This window comes from Leptodactylus fuscus, chromosome 6, assembly GCF_031893055.1.
Source record: "Leptodactylus fuscus isolate aLepFus1 chromosome 6, aLepFus1.hap2, whole genome shotgun sequence".
Lineage (NCBI taxonomy): Eukaryota > Metazoa > Chordata > Amphibia > Anura > Leptodactylidae > Leptodactylus > Leptodactylus fuscus.
This window is the reverse complement of record NC_134270.1, coordinates 176436997-176463211: the sequence shown is the minus strand read 5'-3', so window position 1 is coordinate 176463211 and position 26215 is coordinate 176436997. Positions and strand designations below refer to the sequence as shown.

Below are 26215 nucleotides of genomic sequence, written 5' to 3'. Positions count from 1 at the left end.
ACTGCTCCTATGTACAAGAATATAACTACTATAATACTGCTCCTATGTACAAGAATATAACTACTATAATACTACTCCTATGTACAAGGATATAACTACTATAATACTACTCCTATGTACAAGATTATAACTACTATAATACTACTCCTATGTACAAGAATATAACTACTATAATACTGCTTCTATGTACAAGAATATAACTACTATAATACTGCTCCTATGTACAAGAATATAACTACTATAATACTACTCCTATGTACAAGAATATAACTACTATAATACTGCTCCTATGTACAAGAATATAACTACTATAATACAACCTCCTATGTACAAGAATTTAACTACTATAATACTACTATGTACAAGAATATAACTACTATAATACTATTCCTATGTACAAGAATATAACTACTATAATACTGCTCCTATGTACAAGAATATACCTACTATAATACTGCTCCTATGTACAAGAATATAACTACTATAATACTACTCCTATGTACAAGAATATAACTACTATAATACTACTCCTATGTATAAGAATATATTTACTATAATACTACTCCTATGTACAAGAATATAACTACTATAATACTACTCCTATGTACAAGAATATAACTACTATAATACTCCCTCCTATGTACAAGAATATAACTACTATAATACTGCCTCCTATGTACAAGATTATAACTACTATAATACTCCCTCCTATGTACAAGAATATAACTACTATAATACTGCCTCCTATGTACAAGAATATAACTACTATAATACTGCTCCTATGTACAAGAATATACCTACTATAATACTGCTCCTATGTACAAGAATATAACTACTATAATACTACTCCTATGTACAAGAATATAACTACTATAATACTACTCCTATGTATAAGAATATATTTACTATAATACTACTCCTATGTACAAGAATATAACTACTATAATACTACTCCTATGTACAAGAATATAACTACTATAATACTCCCTCCTATGTACAAGAATATAACTACTATAATACTGCCTCCTATGTACAAGATTATAACTACTATAATACTCCCTCCTATGTACAAGAATATAACTACTATAATACTGCTCCTATGTACAAGAATATAACTACTATAATACTGCTCCTATGTACAAGAATATAACTACTATAATACTACTCCTATGTATAAGAATATAACTACTATAATACTACTCCTATGTACAAGAATATAACTACTATAATACTACTCCTATGTACAAGAATATAACTACTATAATACTACCTCCTATGTACAAGAATATAACTACTATAATACTACTCCTATGTACAAGAATATAACTACTATAATACTACCTCCTATGTAAAAGAATATAACTAATATAATACTGCTCCTATGTACAAGAATATAACTACTATAATACTACTCCTATGTACAAGAATATAACTACTATAATACTACTCCTATGTACGGGAATATAACTACTATAATACTGCTCCTATGTACAAGAATATAACTACTATAATACTCCCTCCTATGTACAAGAATATAACTACTATAAAACTGCTCCTATGTACAAGAATATAACTACTGTAATACTGCTCCTATGTACAAGAATATAACTACTACAATACAACCTCCTATGTACAAGAATATAACTACTATAATACTACTATGTACAAGAATATAACTACTATAATACTATTCCTATGTACAAGAATATAACTACTATAATACTGCTCCTATGTACAAGAATATAACTACTATAATACTACTCCTATGTACAAGAATATAACTACTATAATAATACCTCCTATGTACAAGAATATAACTCTTATAATACTACCTCCTATGTACAAGAATATAACTACTATAATACTACTCCTATGTACAAGAATATAACTACTATAATACTACTCCTATGTACAAGAATATAACTACTATAATACTACCTCCTATGTACAAGAATATAACTACTATAATACTACTCCTATGTACAAGAATATAACTACTATAATACTACTCCTATGTACAAGAATATAACTACTATAATACTACCTCCTATGTAAAAGAATATAACTACTATAATACTGCTCCTATATACAAGAACATAACTACTATAATACTACCTCCTATATACAGGAATATAACTACTACAATACTACTCCTATGTGCAAGAATATAACTACTATAATTCTGCTCCTATGTACAAGAATATAACTACTATAATACTACTCATATGTACAAGAATATAACTACTATAATACTGCTCCTATGTACAAGAATATAACTACTATAATACTGCTCCTATGTACAAGAATATAACTACTATAATACTACTCCTATGTACAAGGATATAACTACTATAATACTACTCCTATGTATAAGATTATAACTACTATAATACTACTCCTATGTACAAGAATATAACTACTATAATACTGCTTCTATGTACAAGAATATAACTACTATAATATTGCTCCTATGTACAAGAATATAACTACTATAATACTACTCCTATGTACAAGAATATAACTACTATAATACTGCTCCTATGTACAAGAATATAACTACTGTAATACTGCTCCTATGTACAAGAATATAACTACTATAATACAACCTCCTATGTACAAGAATTTAACTACTATAATACTGCTTCTATGTACAAGAATATAACTACTATAATACTGCTTCTATGTACAAGAATATAACTACTATAATACTGCTCCTATGTACAAGAATATAACTACTATAATACTACTCCTATGTACAAGAATATAACTACTATAATACTGCTCCTAAGTACAAGAATATAACTACTATAATACAACCTCCTATGTACAAGAATTTAACTACTATAATACTACTATGTACAAGAATATAACTACTATAATACTATTCCTATGTACAAGAATATAACTACTATAATACTGCTCCTATGTACAAGAATATACCTACTATAATACTGCTCCTATGTACAAGAATATAACTACTATAATACTACTCCTATGTACAAGAATATAACTACTATAATACTACTCCTATGTATAAGAATATATTTACTATAATACTACTCCTATGTACAAGAATATAACTACTATAATACTACTCCTATGTACAAGAATATAACTACTATAATACTCCCTCCTATGTACAAGAATATAACTACTATAATACTGCCTCCTATGTACAAGATTATAACTACTATAATACTCCCTCCTATGTACAAGAATATAACTACTATAATACTGCCTCCTATGTACAAGAATATAACTACTATAATACTGCTCCTATGTACAAGAATATAAGTACTATAATACTGCCTCCTATGTACAAGAATATAACTACTATAATACTCCCTCCTATGTACAAGAATATAACTACTATAATACTGCCTCCTATGTACAAGATTATAACTACTATAATACTCCCTCCTATGTACAAGAATATAACTACTATAATACTGCCTCCTATGTACAAGAATATAACTACTATAATACTGCTCCTATGTACAAGAATATACCTACTATAATACTGCTCCTATGTACAAGAATATAACTACTATAATACTACTCCTATGTACAAGAATATAACTACTATAATACTACTCCTATGTATAAGAATATATTTACTATAATACTACTCCTATGTACAAGAATATAACTACTATAATACTACTCCTATGTACAAGAATATAACTACTATAATACTCCCTCCTATGTACAAGAATATAACTACTATAATACTGCCTCCTATGTACAAGATTATAACTACTATAATACTCCCTCCTATGTACAAGAGTATAACTACTATAATACTGCCTCCTATGTACAAGAATATAACTACTATAATACTGCTCCTATGTACAAGAATATAAGTACTATAATACTGCCTCCTATGTACAAGAATATAACTACTATAATACTCCCTCCTATGTACAAGAATATAACTACTATAATACTGACTCCTATGTACAAGATTATAACTACTATAATACTCCCTCCTATGTACAAGAATATAACTACTATAATACTGCTCCTATGTACAAGAATATAACTACTATAATACTGCTCCTATGTACAAGAATATAACTACTATAATACTACTCCTATGTATAAGAATATAACTACTATAATACTAGTCCTATGTACAAGAATATAACTACTATAATACTACTCCTATGTACAAGAATATAACTACTATAATACTACCTCCTATGTACAAGAATATAACTACTATAATACTACTCCTATGTACAAGAATATAACTACTATAATACTACCTCCTATGTAAAAGAATATAACTAATATAATACTGCTCCTATGTACAAGAATATAACTACTATAATACTACTCCTATGTACAAGAATATAACTACTATAATACTACTCCTATGTACGGGAATATAACTACTATAATACTGCTCCTATGTACAAGAATATAACTACTATAATACTCCCTCCTATGTACAAGAATATATCTACTATAATACTGCTCCTATGTACAAGAATATAACTACTGTAATACTGCTCCTATGTACAAGAATATAACTACTATAATACAACCTCCTATGTACAAGAATATAACTACTATAATACTACTATGTACAAGAATATAACTACTATAATACTATTCCTATGTAAAAGAATATAACTACTATAATACTGCTCCTATGCACAAGAATATAACTACTATAATACTACTCCTATGTACAAGAATATAACTACTATAATACTACCTCCTATGTACAAGAATATAACTACTATAATACTACCTCCTATGTACAAGAATATAACTACTATAATACTACTCCTATGTACAAGAATATAACTACTATAATACTACTCCTATGTACAAGAATATAACTACTATAATACTACCTCCTATGTACAAGAATATAACTACTATAATACTGCTCCTATGTACAAGAATATAACTACTATAATACTACCTCCTATGTACAAGAATATAACTACTATAATACTGCTCCTATGTACAAGAATATAACTACTATAATACTACTCCTATGTACAAGAATATAACTACTATAATACTACTCCTATGTACAAGAATATAACTACTATAATACTACCTCCTATATACAAGAATACAACTACTATAATACTACTCCTATGTACAAGAACATAACTACTATAATACTACCTCCTATATACAGGAATATAACTACTACAATACTACTCCTATGTGCAAGAATATAACTACTATAATTCTGCTCCTATGTACAAGAATATAACTACTATAATACTGCTCCTATGTACAAGAATATAACTACTATAATACTACTCCTATGTACAAGGATATAACTACTATAATACTACTCCTATGTACAAGATTATAACTACTATAATACTACTCCTATGTACAAGAATATAACTACTATAATACTGCTTCTATGTACAAGAATATAACTACTATAATACTGCTCCTATGTACAAGAATATAACTACTATAATACTACTCCTATGTACAAGAATATAACTACTATAATACTGCTCCTATGTACAAGAATATAACTACTATAATACAACCTCCTATGTACAAGAATTTAACTACTATAATACTACTATGTACAAGAATATAACTACTATAATACTATTCCTATGTACAAGAATATAACTACTATAATACTGCTCCTATGTACAAGAATATACCTACTATAATACTGCTCCTATGTACAAGAATATAACTACTATAATACTACTCCTATGTACAAGAATATAACTACTATAATACTACTCCTATGTATAAGAATATATTTACTATAATACTACTCCTATGTACAAGAATATAACTACTATAATACTACTCCTATGTACAAGAATATAACTACTATAATACTCCCTCCTATGTACAAGAATATAACTACTATAATACTGCCTCCTATGTACAAGATTATAACTACTATAATACTCCCTCCTATGTACAAGAATATAACTACTATAATACTGCCTCCTATGTACAAGAATATAACTACTATAATACTGCTCCTATGTACAAGAATATAAGTACTATAATACTGCCTCCTATGTACAAGAATATAACTACTATAATACTCCCTCCTATGTACAAGAATATAACTACTATAATACTGCCTCCTATGTACAAGATTATAACTACTATAATACTCCCTCCTATGTACAAGAATATAACTACTATAATACTGCCTCCTATGTACAAGAATATAACTACTATAATACTGCTCCTATGTACAAGAATATACCTACTATAATACTGCTCCTATGTACAAGAATATAACTACTATAATACTACTCCTATGTACAAGAATATAACTACTATAATACTACTCCTATGTATAAGAATATATTTACTATAATACTACTCCTATGTACAAGAATATAACTACTATAATACTACTCCTATGTACAAGAATATAACTACTATAATACTCCCTCCTATGTACAAGAATATAACTACTATAATACTGCCTCCTATGTACAAGATTATAACTACTATAATACTCCCTCCTATGTACAAGAATATAACTACTATAATACTGCCTCCTATGTACAAGAATATAACTACTATAATACTGCTCCTATGTACAAGAATATAAGTACTATAATACTGCCTCCTATGTACAAGAATATAACTACTATAATACTCCCTCCTATGTACAAGAATATAACTACTATAATACTGACTCCTATGTACAAGATTATAACTACTATAATACTCCCTCCTATGTACAAGAATATAACTACTATAATACTGCTCCTATGTACAAGAATATAACTACTATAATACTGCTCCTATGTACAAGAATATAACTACTATAATACTACCTCCTATGTAAAAGAATATAACTAATATAATACTGCTCCTATGTACAAGAATATAACTACTATAATACTACTCCTATGTACAAGAATATAACTACTATAATACTACTCCTATGTACGGGAATATAACTACTATAATACTGCTCCTATGTACAAGAATATAACTACTATAATACTCCCTCCTATGTACAAGAATATAACTACTATAATACTCCCTCCTATGTACAAGAATATAACTACTGTAATACTGCTCCTATGTACAAGAATATAACTACTATAATACAACCTCCTATGTACAAGAATATAACTACTATAATACTACTATGTACAAGAATATAACTACTATAATACTATTCCTATGTACAAGAATATAACTACTATAATACTGCTCCTATGTACAAGAATATAACTACTATAATACTACTCCTATGTACAAGAATATAACTACTATAATACTACCTCCTATGTACAAGAATATAACTACTATAATACTACCTCCTATGTACAAGAATATAACTACTATAATACTACTCCTATGTACAAGAATATAACTACTATAATACTACTCCTATGTACAAGAATATAACTACTATAATACTACCTCCTATGTACAAGAATATAACTACTATAATACTACTCCTATGTACAAGAATATAACTACTATAATACTACCTCCTATGTAAAAGAATATAACTAATATAATACTGCTCCTATGTACAAGAATATAACTACTATAATACTACTCCTATGTACAAGAATATAACTACTATAATACTACTCCTATGTACGGGAATATAACTACTATAATACTGCTCCTATGTACAAGAATATAACTACTATAATACTGCCTCCTATGTACAAGAATATAACTACTATAATACTCCCTCCTATGTACAAGAATATAACTACTATAATACTGACTCCTATGTACAAGATTATAACTACTATAATACTCCCTCCTATGTACAAGAATATAACTACTATAATACTGCTCCTATGTACAAGAATATAACTACTATAATACTGCTCCTATGTACAAGAATATAACTACTATAATACTACCTCCTATGTAAAAGAATATAACTAATATAATACTGCTCCTATGTACAAGAATATAACTACTATAATACTACTCCTATGTACAAGAATATAACTACTATAATACTGCTCCTATGTACAAGAATATAACTACTATAATACTACCTCCTATGTACAAGAATATAACTACTATAATACTGCTCCTATTTACAAGAATATAACTACTATAATACTACTCCTATGTACAAGAATATAACTACTATAATACTACTCCTATGTACAAGAATATAACTACTATAATACTACCTCCTATATACAAGAATACAACTACTATAATACTACTCCTATGTACAAGAACATAACTACTATAATACTACCTCCTATATACAGGAATATAACTACTACAATACTACTCCTATGTGCAAGAATATAACTACTATAATTCTGCTCCTATGTACAAGAATATAACTACTATAATACTGCTCCTATGTACAAGAATATAACTACTATAATACTGCTCCTATGTACAAGAATATAACTACTATAATACTACTCCTATGTACAAGGATATAACTACTATAATACTACTCCTATGTACAAGATTATAACTACTATAATACTACTCCTATGTACAAGAATATAACCACTATAATACTGCTTCTATGTACAAGAATATAACTACTATAATACTGCTCCTATGTACAAGAATATAACTACTATAATACTACTCCTATGTACAAGAATATAACTACTATAATACTGCTCCTATGTACAAGAATATAACTACTATAATACAACCTCCTATGTACAAGAATTTAACTACTATAATACTACTATGTACAAGAATATAACTACTATAATACTATTCCTATGTACAAGAATATAACTACTATAATACTGCTCCTATGTACAAGAATATACCTACTATAATACTGCTCCTATGTACAAGAATATAACTACTATAATACTACTCCTATGTACAAGAATATAACTACTATAATACTACTCCTATGTATAAGAATATATTTACTATAATACTACTCCTATGTACAAGAATATAACTACTATAATACTACTCCTATGTACAAGAATATAACTACTATAATACTCCCTCCTATGTACAAGAATATAACTACTATAATACTGCCTCCTATGTACAAGATTATAACTACTATAATACTCCCTCCTATGTACAAGAATATAACTACTATAATACTGCCTCCTATGTACAAGAATATAACTACTATAATACTGCTCCTATGTACAAGAATATAAGTACTATAATACTGCCTCCTATGTACAAGAATATAACTACTATAATACTCCCTCCTATGTACAAGAATATAACTACTATAATACTGCCTCCTATGTACAAGAATATAACTACTATAATACTGCTCCTATGTACAAGAATATAACTACTATAATACTACTTCTATGTACAAGAATATAACTACTATAATACTACTCTTATGTACAAGAATATAACTACTGTAATACTGCTCCTATGTACAAGAATATAACTACTATAATACAACCTCCTATGTACAAGAATATAACTACTATAATACTACCTCCTATGTACAAGAATATAATTACTATAATACTACTATGTACAAGAATATAACTACTATAATACTATTCCTATGTAAAAGAATATAACTACTATAATACTACTCCTATGTACAAGAATATAACTACTGTAATACTGCTCCTATGTACAATAATATAACTACTATAATACAACCTCCTATGTACAAGAATATAACTACTATAATACTACTCCTATGTACAAGAATATAACTACTATAATACTACTCCTATGTACAAGAATATAACTACTGTAATACTGCTCCTATGTACAATAATATAACTACTATAATACAACCTCCTATGTACAAGAATATAACTACTATAATACTGCCTCCTATGTACAAGAATATAACTACTATAATACTCCCTCCTATGTACAAGAATATAACTACTATAATACTGCTTCCTATGTACAAGAATATAACTACTATAATACTGCTCCTATGTACAAGAATATAAGTACTATAATACTGCCTCCTATGTACAAGAATATAACTACTATAATACTCCCTCCTATGTACAAGAATATAACTACTATAATACTGCCTACTATGTACAGGAATGTAACTACTATAATACTGCTCCTATGTACAAGAATATAACTACTATAATACTACTCCTATGTACAAGAATATAACTACTATAATACTACTCCTATGTACAAGAATATACCTACTATAATACTGCTCCTATGTACAAGAATATATCTACTATAATACTACTCCTATGTACAAGAATATAACTACTATAATACTACCTCCTATATACAAGAATACAACTACTATAATACTACTCCTATGTACAAGAACATAACTACTATAATACTACCTCCTATATACAGGAATATAACTACTACAATACTACTCCTATGTGCAAGAATATAACTACTATAATTCTGCTCCTATGTACAAGAATATAACTACTATAATACTGCTCCTATGTACAAGAATATAACTACTATAATACAGCTCCTATGTACAAGAATATAAGTACTATAATACTACTCCTATGTACAAGGATATAACTACTATAATACTACTCCTATGTACAAGATTATAACTACTATAATACTACTCCTATGTACAAGAATATAACTACTATAATACTGCTTCTATGTACAAGAATATAACTACTATAATACTGCTCCTATGTACAAGAATATAACTACTATAATACTACTCCTATGTACAAGAATATAACTACTATAATACTGCTCCTATGTACAAGAATATAACTACTATAATACAACCTCCTATGTACAAGAATTTAACTACTATAATACTACTATGTACAAGAATATAACTACTATAATACTATTCCTATGTACAAGAATATAACTACTATAATACTGCTCCTATGTACAAGAATATACCTACTATAATACTGCTCCTATGTACAAGAATATAACTACTATAATACTACTCCTATGTACAAGAATATAACTACTATAATACTACTCCTATGTATAAGAATATATTTACTATAATACTACTCCTATGTACAAGAATATAACTACTATAATACTACTCCTATGTACAAGAATATAACTACTATAATACTCCCTCCTATGTACAAGAATATAACTACTATAATACTTCCTCCTATGTACAGGAATATAACTACTATAATACTCCCTCCTATGTACAAGAATATAACTACTATAATACTGCCTCCTATGTACAAGAATATAACTACTATAATACTGCTCCTATGTACAAGAATATAAGTACTATAATACTGCCTCCTATGTACAAGAATATAACTACTATAATACTCCCTCCTATGTACAAGAATATAACTACTATAATACTGCCTCCTATGTACAAGAATATAACTACTATAATACTGCTCCTATGTACAAGAATATAACTACTATAATACTACTCCTATGTACAAGAATATAACTACTATAATACTACTCTTATGTACAAGAATATAACTACTGTAATACTGCTCCTATGTACAAGAATATAACTACTATAATACAACCTCCTATGTACAAGAATATAACTACTATAATACTACCTCCTATGTACAAGAATATAACTACTATAATACTACTATGTACAAGAATATAACTACTATAATACTATTCCTATGTAAAAGAATATAACTACTATAATACTGCTCCTATGTACAAGAATATAACTACTATAATACTACTCCTATGTACAAGTATATAACTACTATAATACTACTCCTATGTACAAGAATATAACTACTGTAATACTGCTCCTATGTACAATAATATAACTACTATAATACAACCTCCTATGTACAAGAATATAACTACTATAATACTACCTCCTATGTAAAAGAATATAACTACTATAATACTGCTCCTATGTACAAGAATATAACTACTATAATACTACTCCTATGTACAAGAATATAACTACTATAATACTGCTCCTATGTACAAGAATATAACTACTATAATACTCCTATGTACAAGAATATAACTACTATAATACTACCTTCTATGTACAAGAATATGACTACTATAATACTACTCCTATGTGCAAGAATATAACTACTATAATTCTACTCCTATGTACAAGAATATAACTACTATAATACTGCTCATATGTACAAGAATATAACTACTATAATACTGCTCATATGTACAAGAATATAACTACTATAATACTACCCCTATGTACAAGAATATAACTACTATAATACTACTCCTATATACAAGAATATAACTACTATAATACTACTCCTATATACAAGAATATAACTACTATAATACTACTCCTATATACAAGAATATAACTACTATAATACTGCTCATATGTACAAGAATATAACTACTATAATACTACTCCTATGTACAAGAATATAACTACTATAATACTGCTCCTATGTACAAGAATATAACTACTATAATACTGCTCCTATGTACAAGAATATAACTACTATAATACTACTCCTATGTACAGGAATATAACTAATATAATACTGCTCCTATGTACAAGAATATAACTACTATAATACTGCTCCTATGTACAAGAATATAACTACTATAATACTGCTCCTATGTACAAGAATATAACTACTATAATACTACTCCTATGTAGAAGAATATAACTACTATAATACTACTCCTATGTAGAAGAATATAACTACTATAATACTACCTCCTATGTACAAGAATATAACTACTATAATACTACCTCCTATGTACAAGAATATAACTACTATAATACTACTCCTATGTACAAGAATATAACTACTATAATACTACTCCTATGTACAAGAATATAACTACTATAATACTTTTCCTATGTACAAGAATATAACTACTATAATACCACTCCTATGTACAAGAATATAACTACTATAATACTACTCCTATGTACAAGAATATAACTACTATAATACTACTCCTATGTACGGGAATATAACTACTATAATACTGCTCCTATGTACAAGAATATAACTACTATAATACTCCCTCCTATGTACAAGAATATAACTACTATAATACTCCCTCCTATGTACAAGAATATAACTACTATAATACTACTATGTACAAGAATATAACTACTATAATACTATTCCTATGTACAAGAATATAACTACTATAATACTGCTCCTATGTACAAGAATATAACTACTATAATACTACTCCTATGTACAAGAATATAACTACTATAATACTACCTCCTATGTACAAGAATATAACTACTATAATACTACCTCCTATGTACAAGAATATAACTACTATAATACTACTCCTATGTACAAGAATATAACTACTATAATACTACTCCTATGTACAAGAATATAACTACTATAATACTACCTCCTATGTACAAGAATATAACTACTATAATACTGCTCCTATGTACAAGAATATAACTACTATAATACTACCTCCTATGTACAAGAATATAACTACTATAATACTGCTCCTATGTACAAGAATATAACTACTATAATACAACCTCCTATGTACAAGAATATAACTACTATAATACTACTCCTATGTACAAGAATATAACTACTATAATACTACTCCTATGTACAAGAATATAACTACTATAATACTACCTCCTATGTAAAAGAATATAACTACTATAATACTACTCCTATGTACAAGAATATAACTACTATAATACTACTCCTATGTACAAGAATATAACTACTATAATACTACCTCCTATATACAAGAATACAACTACTATAATACTACTCCTATGTACAAGAACATAACTACTATAATACTACCTCCTATATACAGGAATATAACTACTACAATACTACTCCTATGTGCAAGAATATAACTACTATAATTCTGCTCCTATGTACAAGAATATAACTACTATAATACTGCTCCTATGTACAAGAATATAACTACTATAATACTGCTCCTATGTACAAGAATATAACTACTATAATACTACTCCTATGTACAAGGATATAACTACTATAATACTACTCCTATGTACAAGATTATAACTACTATAATACTACTCCTATGTACAAGAATATAACTACTATAATACTGCTTCTATGTACAAGAATATAACTACTATAATACTGCTCCTATGTACAAGAATATAACTACTATAATACTACTCCTATGTACAAGAATATAACTACTATAATACTGCTCCTATGTACAAGAATATAACTACTATAATACAACCTCCTATGTACAAGAATTTAACTACTATAATACTACTATGTACAAGAATATAACTACTATAATACTATTCCTATGTACAAGAATATAACTACTATAATACTGCTCCTATGTACAAGAATATACCTACTATAATACTGCTCCTATGTACAAGAATATAACTACTATAATACTACTCCTATGTACAAGAATATAACTACTATAATACTACTCCTATGTATAAGAATATATTTACTATAATACTACTCCTATGTACAAGAATATAACTACTATAATACTACTCCTATGTACAAGAATATAACTACTATAATACAACCTCCTATGTACAAGAATTTAACTACTATAATACTACTATGTACAAGAATATAACTACTATAATACTATTCCTATGTACAAGAATATAACTACTATAATACTGCTCCTATGTACAAGAATATACCTACTATAATACTGCTCCTATGTACAAGAATATAACTACTATAATACTACTCCTATGTACAAGAATATAACTACTATAATACTACTCCTATGTATAAGAATATATTTACTATAATACTACTCCTATGTACAAGAATATAACTACTATAATACTACTCCTATGTACAAGAATATAACTACTATAATACTCCCTCCTATGTACAAGAATATAACTACTATAATACTGCCTCCTATGTACAAGATTATAACTACTATAATACTCCCTCCTATGTACAAGAATATAACTACTATAATACTGCCTCCTATGTACAAGAATATAACTACTATAATACTGCTCCTATGTACAAGAATATAAGTACTATAATACTGCCTCCTATGTACAAGAATATAACTACTATAATACTCCCTCCTATGTACAAGAATATAACTACTATAATACTGCCTCCTATGTACAAGAATATAACTACTATAATACTGCTCCTATGTACAAGAATATAACTACTATAATACTACTCCTATGTACAAGAATATAACTACTATAATACTACTCTTATGTACAAGAATATAACTACTGTAATACTGCTCCTATGTACAAGAATATAACTACTATAATACAACCTCCTATGTACAAGAATATAACTACTATAATACTACCTCCTATGTACAAGAATATAATTACTATAATACTACTATGTACAAGAATATAACTACTATAATACTATTCCTATGTAAAAGAATATAACTACTATAATACTACTCCTATGTACAAGAATATAACTACTGTAATACTGCTCCTATGTACAATAATATAACTACTATAATACAACCTCCTATGTACAAGAATATAACTACTATAATACTACTCCTATGTACAAGAATATAACTACTATAATACTACTCCTATGTACAAGAATATAACTACTGTAATACTGCTCCTATGTACAATAATATAACTACTATAATACAACCTCCTATGTACAAGAATATAACTACTATAATACTGCCTCCTATGTACAAGAATATAACTACTATAATACTCCCTCCTATGTACAAGAATATAACTACTATAATACTGCCTCCTATGTACAAGAATATAACTACTATAATACTGCTCCTATGTACAAGAATATAAGTACTATAATACTGCCTCCTATGTACAAGAATATAACTACTATAATACTCCCTCCTATGTACAAGAATATAACTACTATAATACTGCCTACTATGTACAGGAATGTAACTACTATAATACTGCTCCTATGTACAAGAATATAACTACTATAATACTACTCCTATGTACAAGAATATAACTACTATAATACTACTCCTATGTACAAGAATATAACTACTATAATACTGCTCCTATGTACAAGAATATATCTACTATAATACTACTCCTATGTACAAGAATATAACTACTATAATACTACTCCTATGTACAAGAATATAACTACTATAATACTACCTCCTATATACAAGAATACAACTACTATAATACTACTCCTATGTACAAGAACATAACTACTATAATACTACCTCCTATATACAGGAATATAACTACTACAATACTACTCCTATGTGCAAGAATATAACTACTATAATTCTGCTCCTATGTACAAGAATATAACTACTATAATACTGCTCCTATGTACAAGAATATAACTACTATAATACAGCTCCTATGTACAAGAATATAAGTACTATAATACTACTCCTATGTACAAGGATATAACTACTATAATACTACTCCTATGTACAAGATTATAACTACTATAATACTACTCCTATGTACAAGAATATAACTACTATAATACTGCTTCTATGTACAAGAATATAACTACTATAATACTGCTCCTATGTACAAGAATATAACTACTATAATACTACTCCTATGTACAAGAATATAACTACTATAATACTGCTCCTATGTACAAGAATATAACTACTATAATACAACCTCCTATGTACAAGAATTTAACTACTATAATACTACTATGTACAAGAATATAACTACTATAATACTATTCCTATGTACAAGAATATAACTACTATAATACTGCTCCTATGTACAAGAATATACCTACTATAATACTGCTCCTATGTACAAGAATATAACTACTATAATACTACTCCTATGTACAAGAATATAACTACTATAATACTACTCCTATGTATAAGAATATATTTATTATAATACTACTCCTATGTACAAGAATATAACTACTATAATACTACTCCTATGTACAAGAATATAACTACTATAATACTCCCTCCTATGTACAAGAATATAACTACTATAATACTGCCTCCTATGTACAGGAATATAACTACTATAATACTCCCTCCTATGTACAAGAATATAACTACTATAATACTGCCTCCTATGTACAAGAATATAACTACTATAATACTGCTCCTATGTACAAGAATATAAGTACTATAATACTGCCTCCTATGTACAAGAATATAACTACTATAATACTCCCTCCTATGTACAAGAATATAACTACTATAATACTGCCTCCTATGTACAAGAATATAACTACTATAATACTGCTCCTATGTACAAGAATATAACTACTATAATACTACTCCTATGTACAAGAATATAACTACTATAATACTACTCTTATGTACAAGAATATAACTACTGTAATACTGCTCCTATGTACAAGAATATAACTACTATAATACAACCTCCTATGTACAAGAATATAACTACTATAATACTACCTCCTATGTACAAGAATATAACTACTATAATACTACTATGTACAAGAATATAACTACTATAATACTATTCCTATGTAAAAGAATATAACTACTATAATACTGCTCCTATGTACAAGAATATAACTACTATAATACTACTCCTATGTACAAGTATATAACTACTATAATACTACTCCTATGTACAAGAATATAACTACTGTAATACTGCTCCTATGTACAATAATATAACTACTATAATACAACCTCCTATGTACAAGAATATAACTACTATAATACTACCTCCTATGTAAAAGAATATAACTACTATAATACTGCTCCTATGTACAAGAATATAACTACTATAATACTACTCCTATGTACAAGAATATAACTACTATAATACTGCTCCTATGTACAAGAATATAACTACTATAATACTCCTATGTACAAGAATATAACTACTATAATACTACCTTCTATGTACAAGAATATGACTACTATAATACTACTCCTATGTGCAAGAATATAACTACTATAATACTACTCCTATGTACAAGAATATAACTACTATAATACTGCTCATATGTACAAGAATATAACTACTATAATACTGCTCATATGTACAAGAATATAACTACTATAATACTACCCCTATGTACAAGAATATAACTACTATAATACTACTCCTATATACAAGAATATAACTACTATAATACTACTCCTATATACAAGAATATAACTACTATAATACTACTCCTATATACAAGAATATAACTACTATAATACTGCTCATATGTACAAGAATATAACTACTATAATACTACTCCTATGTACAAGAATATAACTACTATAATACTGCTCCTATGTACAAGAATATAACTACTATAATACTACTCCTATGTACAAGAATATAACTACTATAATACTACTCCTATGTACAAGAATATAACTACTATAATACTGCTCCTACGTACAAGAATATAACTACTATAATACTACTCCTATGTACAAGAATATAACTATAATACTACCTCCTATGTACAAGAATATAACTACTATAATACTATTCCTATGTACAAGAATATAACTACTATAATACTGCTCCTATGTGCAAGAATATAACTACTATAATACTACTCCTATGTACAAGAATATAACTACTATAATACTACTCCTATGTACAAGGATATAACTACTATAATACTACTCCTATGTACAAGATTATAACTACTATAATACTACTCCTATGTACAAGAATATAACTACTATAATACTGCTCCTATGTACAAGAATATAACTACTATAATACTGCTCCTATGTACAAGAATATAACTACTATAATACTACTCCTATGTACAGGAATATAACTACTATAATACTGCTCCTATGTACAAGAATATAACTACTATAATACTGCTCCTATGTACAAGAATATAACTACTATAATACTGCTCCTATGTACAAGAATATAACTACTATAATACTACTCCTATGTAGAAGAATATAACTACTATAATACTACTCCTATGTAGAAGAATATAACTACTATAATACTACCTCCTATGTACAAGAATATAACTACTATAATACTACCTCCTATGTACAAGAATATAACTACTATAATACTACTCCTATGTACAACAATATAACTACTATAATACTACTCCTATGTACAAGAATATAACTACTATAATACTTTTCCTATGTACAAGAATATAACTACTATAATACCACTCCTATGTACAAGAATATAACTACTATAATACTACTCCTATGTACAAGAATATAACTACTATAATACTACCTCCTATGTACAAGAATATAACTACTATAATACTGCTCCTATGTACAAGAATATAACTACTATAATACTACCTCCTATGTACAAGAATATAACTACTATAATACTGCTCCTATGTACAAGAATATAACTACTATAATACTGCTCCTATGTACAAGAATGTAACTACTATAATACTACCTCCTATGTACAAGAATATAACTACTATAATACTACTCCTATGTACAAGAATATAACTACTATAATACTACTCCTATGTACAAGAATATAACTACTATAATACTACTCCTATATACAAGAATATAACTACTATAATACTACTCCTATGTACAAGAATATAACTACTATAATACTGCTCCTATGTATAAGAATATAACTACTATAATACTACTCCTATGTACAAGAATATAACTACTATAATACTACTCCTATGTACAAGAATATAACTACTATACTACTCCTATGTACAAGAATATAACTACTATAATACTACCTCCTATGTAAAAGAATATAACTACTATAATACTGCTCCTATATACAAGAACATAACTACTATAATACTACCTCCTATATACAGGAATATAACTACTACAATACTACTCCTATGTACAAGAATATAACTACTATAACACTGCTCCTATGTACAAGAATGTAACTACTATAATACTACTCCTATGTACAAGAATATAACTACTATAATACTACTCCTATGTACAAGAATATAACTACTATAATACTACTCCTATGTACAAGAATATAACTACTATAATACTGCTCCTATGTACAAGAATATAACTACTATAATACTACTCCTATGTACAAGAATATAACTACTATAATACTACTCCTATGTACAAGAATATAACTACGATAATACTACTCCTATGTACAAGAATATAACTACTATAATACTACCTCCTATGTAAAAGAATATAACTACTATAATACTGCTCCTATATACAAGAACATAACTACTATAATACTACCTCCTATATACAGGAATATAACTACTACAATACTACTCCTATGTGCAAGAATATAACTACTATAATTAGGCTCCTATGTACAAGAATATAACTACTATAATACTGCTCCTATGTACAAGAATATAACTACTATAATACTGCTCCTATGTACAAGAATATAACTACTATAATACTGCTCCTATGTACAAGAATATAACAACTATAATACTACCTCCTATGTACAAGAACATAACTACTATAATACTGCTCCTATGTACAAGAATATAACTACTATAATACTGCTCCTATGTACAAGAATGTAACTACTATAATACTACCTCCTATGTACAAGAATATAACTACTATAATACTACTCCTAAGTACAAGAATATAACTACTATAATACTACTCCTATGTACAAGAATATAACTACTATAATACTACTCCTGTATACAAGAATATAACTACTATAATACTACTCCTATGTACAAGAATATAACTACTATAATACTGCTCCTATGTACAAGAATATAACTACTATAATACTACTCCTATGTACAAGAATATAACTACTATAATACTACTCCTATGTACAAGAATATAACTACTATAATACTACCTCCTATGTAAAAGAATATAACTACTATAATACTGCTCCTATATACAAGAACATAACTACTATAATACTACCTCCTATATACAGGAATATAACTACTACAATACTACTCCTATGTACAAGAATATAACTACTATAATACTGCTCCTATGTACAAGAATGTAACTACTATAATACTACCTCCTATGTACAAGAATATAACTACTATAATACTACTCCTATGTACAAGAATATAACTACTATAATACTACTCCTATGTACAAGAATATAACTACTATAATACTACTCCTATGTACAAGAATATAACTACTATAATACTACTCCTATGTACAAGAATATAACTACTATAATACTACCTCCTATGTAAAAGAATATAACTACTATAATACTGCTCCTATATACAAGAACATAACTACTATAATACTACCTCCTATATACAGGAATATAACTACTACAATACTACTCCTATGTGCAAGAATATAACTACTATAATTCTGCTCCTATGTACAAGAATATAACTACTATAATACTACCTCCTATGTACAAGAATATAACTACTATAATACTACTCATATGTACAAGAATATAACTACTATAATACTGCTCCTATGTACAAGAATATAACTACTATAATACTGCTCCTATGTACAAGAATATAACTACTATAATACTACTCCTATGTACAAGGATATAACTACTATAATACTACTCCTATGTATAAGATTATAACTACTATAATACTACTCCTATGTACAAGAATATAACTACTATAATACTGCTTCTATGTACAAGAATATAACTACTATAATACTGCTCCTATGTACAAGAATATAACTACTATAATACTACTCCTATGTACAAGAATATAACTACTATAATACTGCTCCTATGTACAAGAATATAACTACTGTAATACTGCTCCTATGTACAAGAATATAACTACTATAATACAACCTCCTATGTACAAGAATTTAACTACTATAATACTACTATGTACAAGAATATAACTACTATAATACTATTCCTATGTACAAGAATATAACTACTATAATACTGCTCCTATGTACAAGAATATAACTACTATAATACTGCTCCTATGTACAAGAATATAACTACTATAATACTGCTCCTATGTACAAGAATATAACTACTATAATACTACTCCTATGTATAAGAATATAACTACTATAATACTACTCCTATGTACAAGAATATAACTACTATAATACTACTCCTATGTACAAAAATATAACTACTATAATACTACTCATATGTACAAGAATATAACTACTATAATACTACCTCCTATGTAAAAGAATATAACTAATATAATACTGCTCCTATGTACAAGAATATAACTACTATAATACTACTCCTATGTACAAGAATATAACTACTATAATACTACTCCTATGTACAGGAATATAACTACTATAATACTGCTCCTATGTACAAGAATATAACTACTATAATACTACTCCTATGTACAAGAATATAACTACTATAATACTACTCCTATGTACAAGAATATAACTACTATAATACTACCTCCTATGTACAAGAATATTACTACTATAATACTACTCCTATGTACAAGAATATAACTACTATAATACTACCTCCTATGTAAAAGAATATAACTAATATAATACTGCTCCTATGTACAAGAATATAACTACTATAATACTACTCCTATGTACAAGAATATAACTACTATAATACTATTCCTATGTACAGGAATATAACTACTATAATACTGCTCCTATGTACAAGAATATAACTACTATAATACTCCCTCCTATGTACAAGAATATAACTACTATAATACTGCTCCTATGTACAAGAATATAACTACTGTAATACTGCTCCTATGTACAAGAATATAACTACTATAATACAACCTCCTATGTACAAGAATATAACTACTATAATACTACTATGTACAAGAATATAACTACTATAATACTATTCCTATGTACAAGAATATAACTACTATAATACTGCTCCTATGTAAAAGAATATAACTACTATAATACTGCTCCTATGTACAAGAATGTAACTACTATAATACTACCTCCTATGTACAAGAATATAACTACTATAATACTACTCCTATGTACAAGAATATAACTACTATAATACTACTCCTATGTACAAGAATATAACTACTATAATACTACTCCTATATACAAGAATATAACTACTATAATACTACTCCTATGTACAAGAATATAACTACTATAATACTGCTCCTATGTACAAGAATATAACTACTATAATACTACTCCTATGTACAAGAATATAACTACTATACTACTCCTATGTACAAGAATATAACTACTATAATACTACCTCCTATGTAAAAGAATATAACTACTATAATACTGCTCCTATATACAAGAACATAACTACTATAATACTACCTCCTATATACAGGAATATAACTACTACAATACTACTCCTATGTACAAGAATATAACTACTATAATACTGCTCCTATGTACAAGAATGTAACTACTATAATACTGCTCCTATGTACAAGAATATAACTACTATAATACTACCTCCTATGTAAAAGAATATAACTACTATAATACTGCTCCTATATACAAGAACATAACTACTATAATACTACCTCCTATATACAGGAATATAACTACTACAATACTACTCCTATGTACAAGAATATAACTACTATAATACTGCTCCTATGTACAAGAATGTAACTACTATAATACTGCTCCTATGTACAAGAATATAACTACTATAATACTACTCCTATGTACAAGAATATAACTACTATAATACTACTCCTATGTACAAGAATATAACTACTATAATACTGCTCCTATGTACAAGAATATAACTACTATAATACTACTCCTATGTACAAGAATATAACTACTATAATACTACTCCTATGTACAAGAATATAACTACTATAATACTACCTCCTATATACAAGAATACAACTACTATAATACTACTCCTATGTACAAGAACATAACTACTATAATACTACCTCCTATATACAGGAATATAACTACTACAATACTACTACTATGTGCAAGAATATAACTACTATAATTCTGCTCCTATGTACAAGAATATAACTACTATAATACTGCTCCTATGTACAAGAATATAACTACTATAATACTGCTCCTATGTACAAGAATATAACTACTATAATACTACTCCTATGTACAAGGATATAACTACTATAATACTACTCCTATGTACAAGATTATAACTACTATAATACTACTCCTATGTACAAGAATATAACTACTATAATACTACTCCTATGTACAAGAATATAACTACTATAATACTGCTCCTATGTACAAGAATATAACTACTATAATACTACTCCTATGTACAAGGATATAACTACTATAATACTACTCCTATGTACAAGATTATAACTACTATAATACTACTCCTATGTACAAGAATATAACTACTATAATACTGCTCCTATGTACAAGAATATAACTACTATAATACTACTCCTATGTACAAGAATATAACTACTATAATACTGCTCCTATGTACAAGAATATAACTACTATAATACAACCTCCTATGTACAAGAATTTAACTACTATAATACTACTATGTACAAGAATATAACTACTATAATACTATTCCTATGTACAAGAATATAACTACTATAATACTGCTCCTATGTACAAGAATATAACTACTATAATACTACTCCTATGTACAAGAATATAACTACTATAATACTACTCCTATGTATAAGAATATATTTACTATAATACTACTCCTATGTACAAGAATATAACTACTATAATACTACTCCTATGTACAAGAATATAACTACTATAATACTACCTCCTATGTACAAGAATATAACTACTATAATACTACTCCTATGTACAAGAATATAACTACTATAATACTACTCCTATGTACAAGATTATAACTACTATAATACTACTCCTATGTACAAGAATATAACTACTATAATACTGCTTCTATGTACAAGAATATAACTACTATAATACTGCTCCTATGTACAAGAATATAACTACTATAATACTACTCCTATGTACAAGAATATAACTACTATAATACTGCTCCTATGTACAAGAATATAACTACTATAATACAACCTCCTATGTACAAGAATTTAACTACTATAATACTACTATGTACAAGAATATAACTACTATAATACTATTCCTATGTACAAGAATATAACTACTATAATACTGCTCCTATGTACAAGAATATACCTACTATAATACTGCTCCTATGTACAAGAATATAACTACTATAATACTACTCCTATGTACAAGAATATAACTACTATAATACTACTCCTATGTATAAGAATATATTTACTATAATACTACTCCTATGTACAAGAATATAACTACTATAATACTACTCCTATGTACAAGAATATAACTACTATAATACTACCTCCTATGTACAAGAATATAACTACTATAATACTACTCCTATGTACAAGAATATAACTACTATAATACTACCTCCTATGTAAAAGAATATAACTAATATAATACTGCTCCTATGTACAAGAATAACTACTATAATACTACTCCTATGTACAAGAATATAACTACTATAATACTCCCTCCTATGTACAAGAATATAACTACTATAATACTGCTCCTATGTACAAGAATATAACTACTGTAATACTGCTCCTATGTACAAGAATATAACTACTATAATACAACCTCCTATGTACAAGAATATAACTACTATAATACTACTATGTACAAGAATATAACTACTATAATACTATTCCTATGTACAAGAATATAACTACTATAATACTGCTCCTATGTACAAGAATATAACTACTATAATACTGCTCCTATGTACAAGAATATAACTACTATAATACTACTCCTATGTACAAGAATATAACTACTATAATACTACCTTCTATGTACAAGAATATAACTACTATAATACTACTCCTATGTACAAGAATATAACTACTATAATACTACTCCTATGTACAGGAATATAACTGCTATAATACTACTCCTATGTACAAGAATATTTTTGAGTAAAATATTAAGTGTTTGATTTTTTGCCTCCTCCTAGAATGTTGACCCACCGGAAGAAAACCTACAAAGAGACCTTCAATCCTCTGCAGAAGATGAGGCAGTCTCTGGACATACAGAGGATTTGCAGTATTCTAGCATTGAGTTTTCCAAACTGAAAACGAAGAAGGTTGTTCCAAAAGACACAGAGATGGAATATGCAGAAATAAAGAAAACGCAGCACGACTGAATTAAAGGGATATTCACACCTGAGACATTTAAACCTAAAAGTGTAACACCTGTCTTTTCATCGTGTCCAGAGGTAGCCAAGGGCATCAAAACATTCATGGGTTTTAGGCTTGGATCCTACGTTGCAAAAACTCTGCATTTTACAGTAGGCGAACAGTGGATGAGAGTCTGCCTCATCCCACCACACATTACAGAAAAAAACTGCGGTGGAAAAGCTGTTTTTTTTAAAAAAAAATCACAGCATGTCAAGTGTACCTGCCGAAATGTTGGTGGTTTCCATATTGGTATAATA

General features: G+C 27.5%; 1 protein-coding gene across 1 annotated transcript in view; it reads left to right on the top strand.

Moving 5' to 3' along the window:
• The window catches only part of LOC142210170 (sialic acid-binding Ig-like lectin 13), a 105144-nt gene extending 79220 nt beyond the window's left edge, over positions 1-25924 (top strand). Inside the window, exon 9 of the mRNA XM_075279195.1 lies at positions 25736-25924. Within this exon, the coding sequence (XP_075135296.1) occupies positions 25736-25924 (189 nt within the window). The remainder of the gene's footprint in view (positions 1-25735) is intronic.
• Positions 25925-26215: the final 291 nt, after the last annotated feature.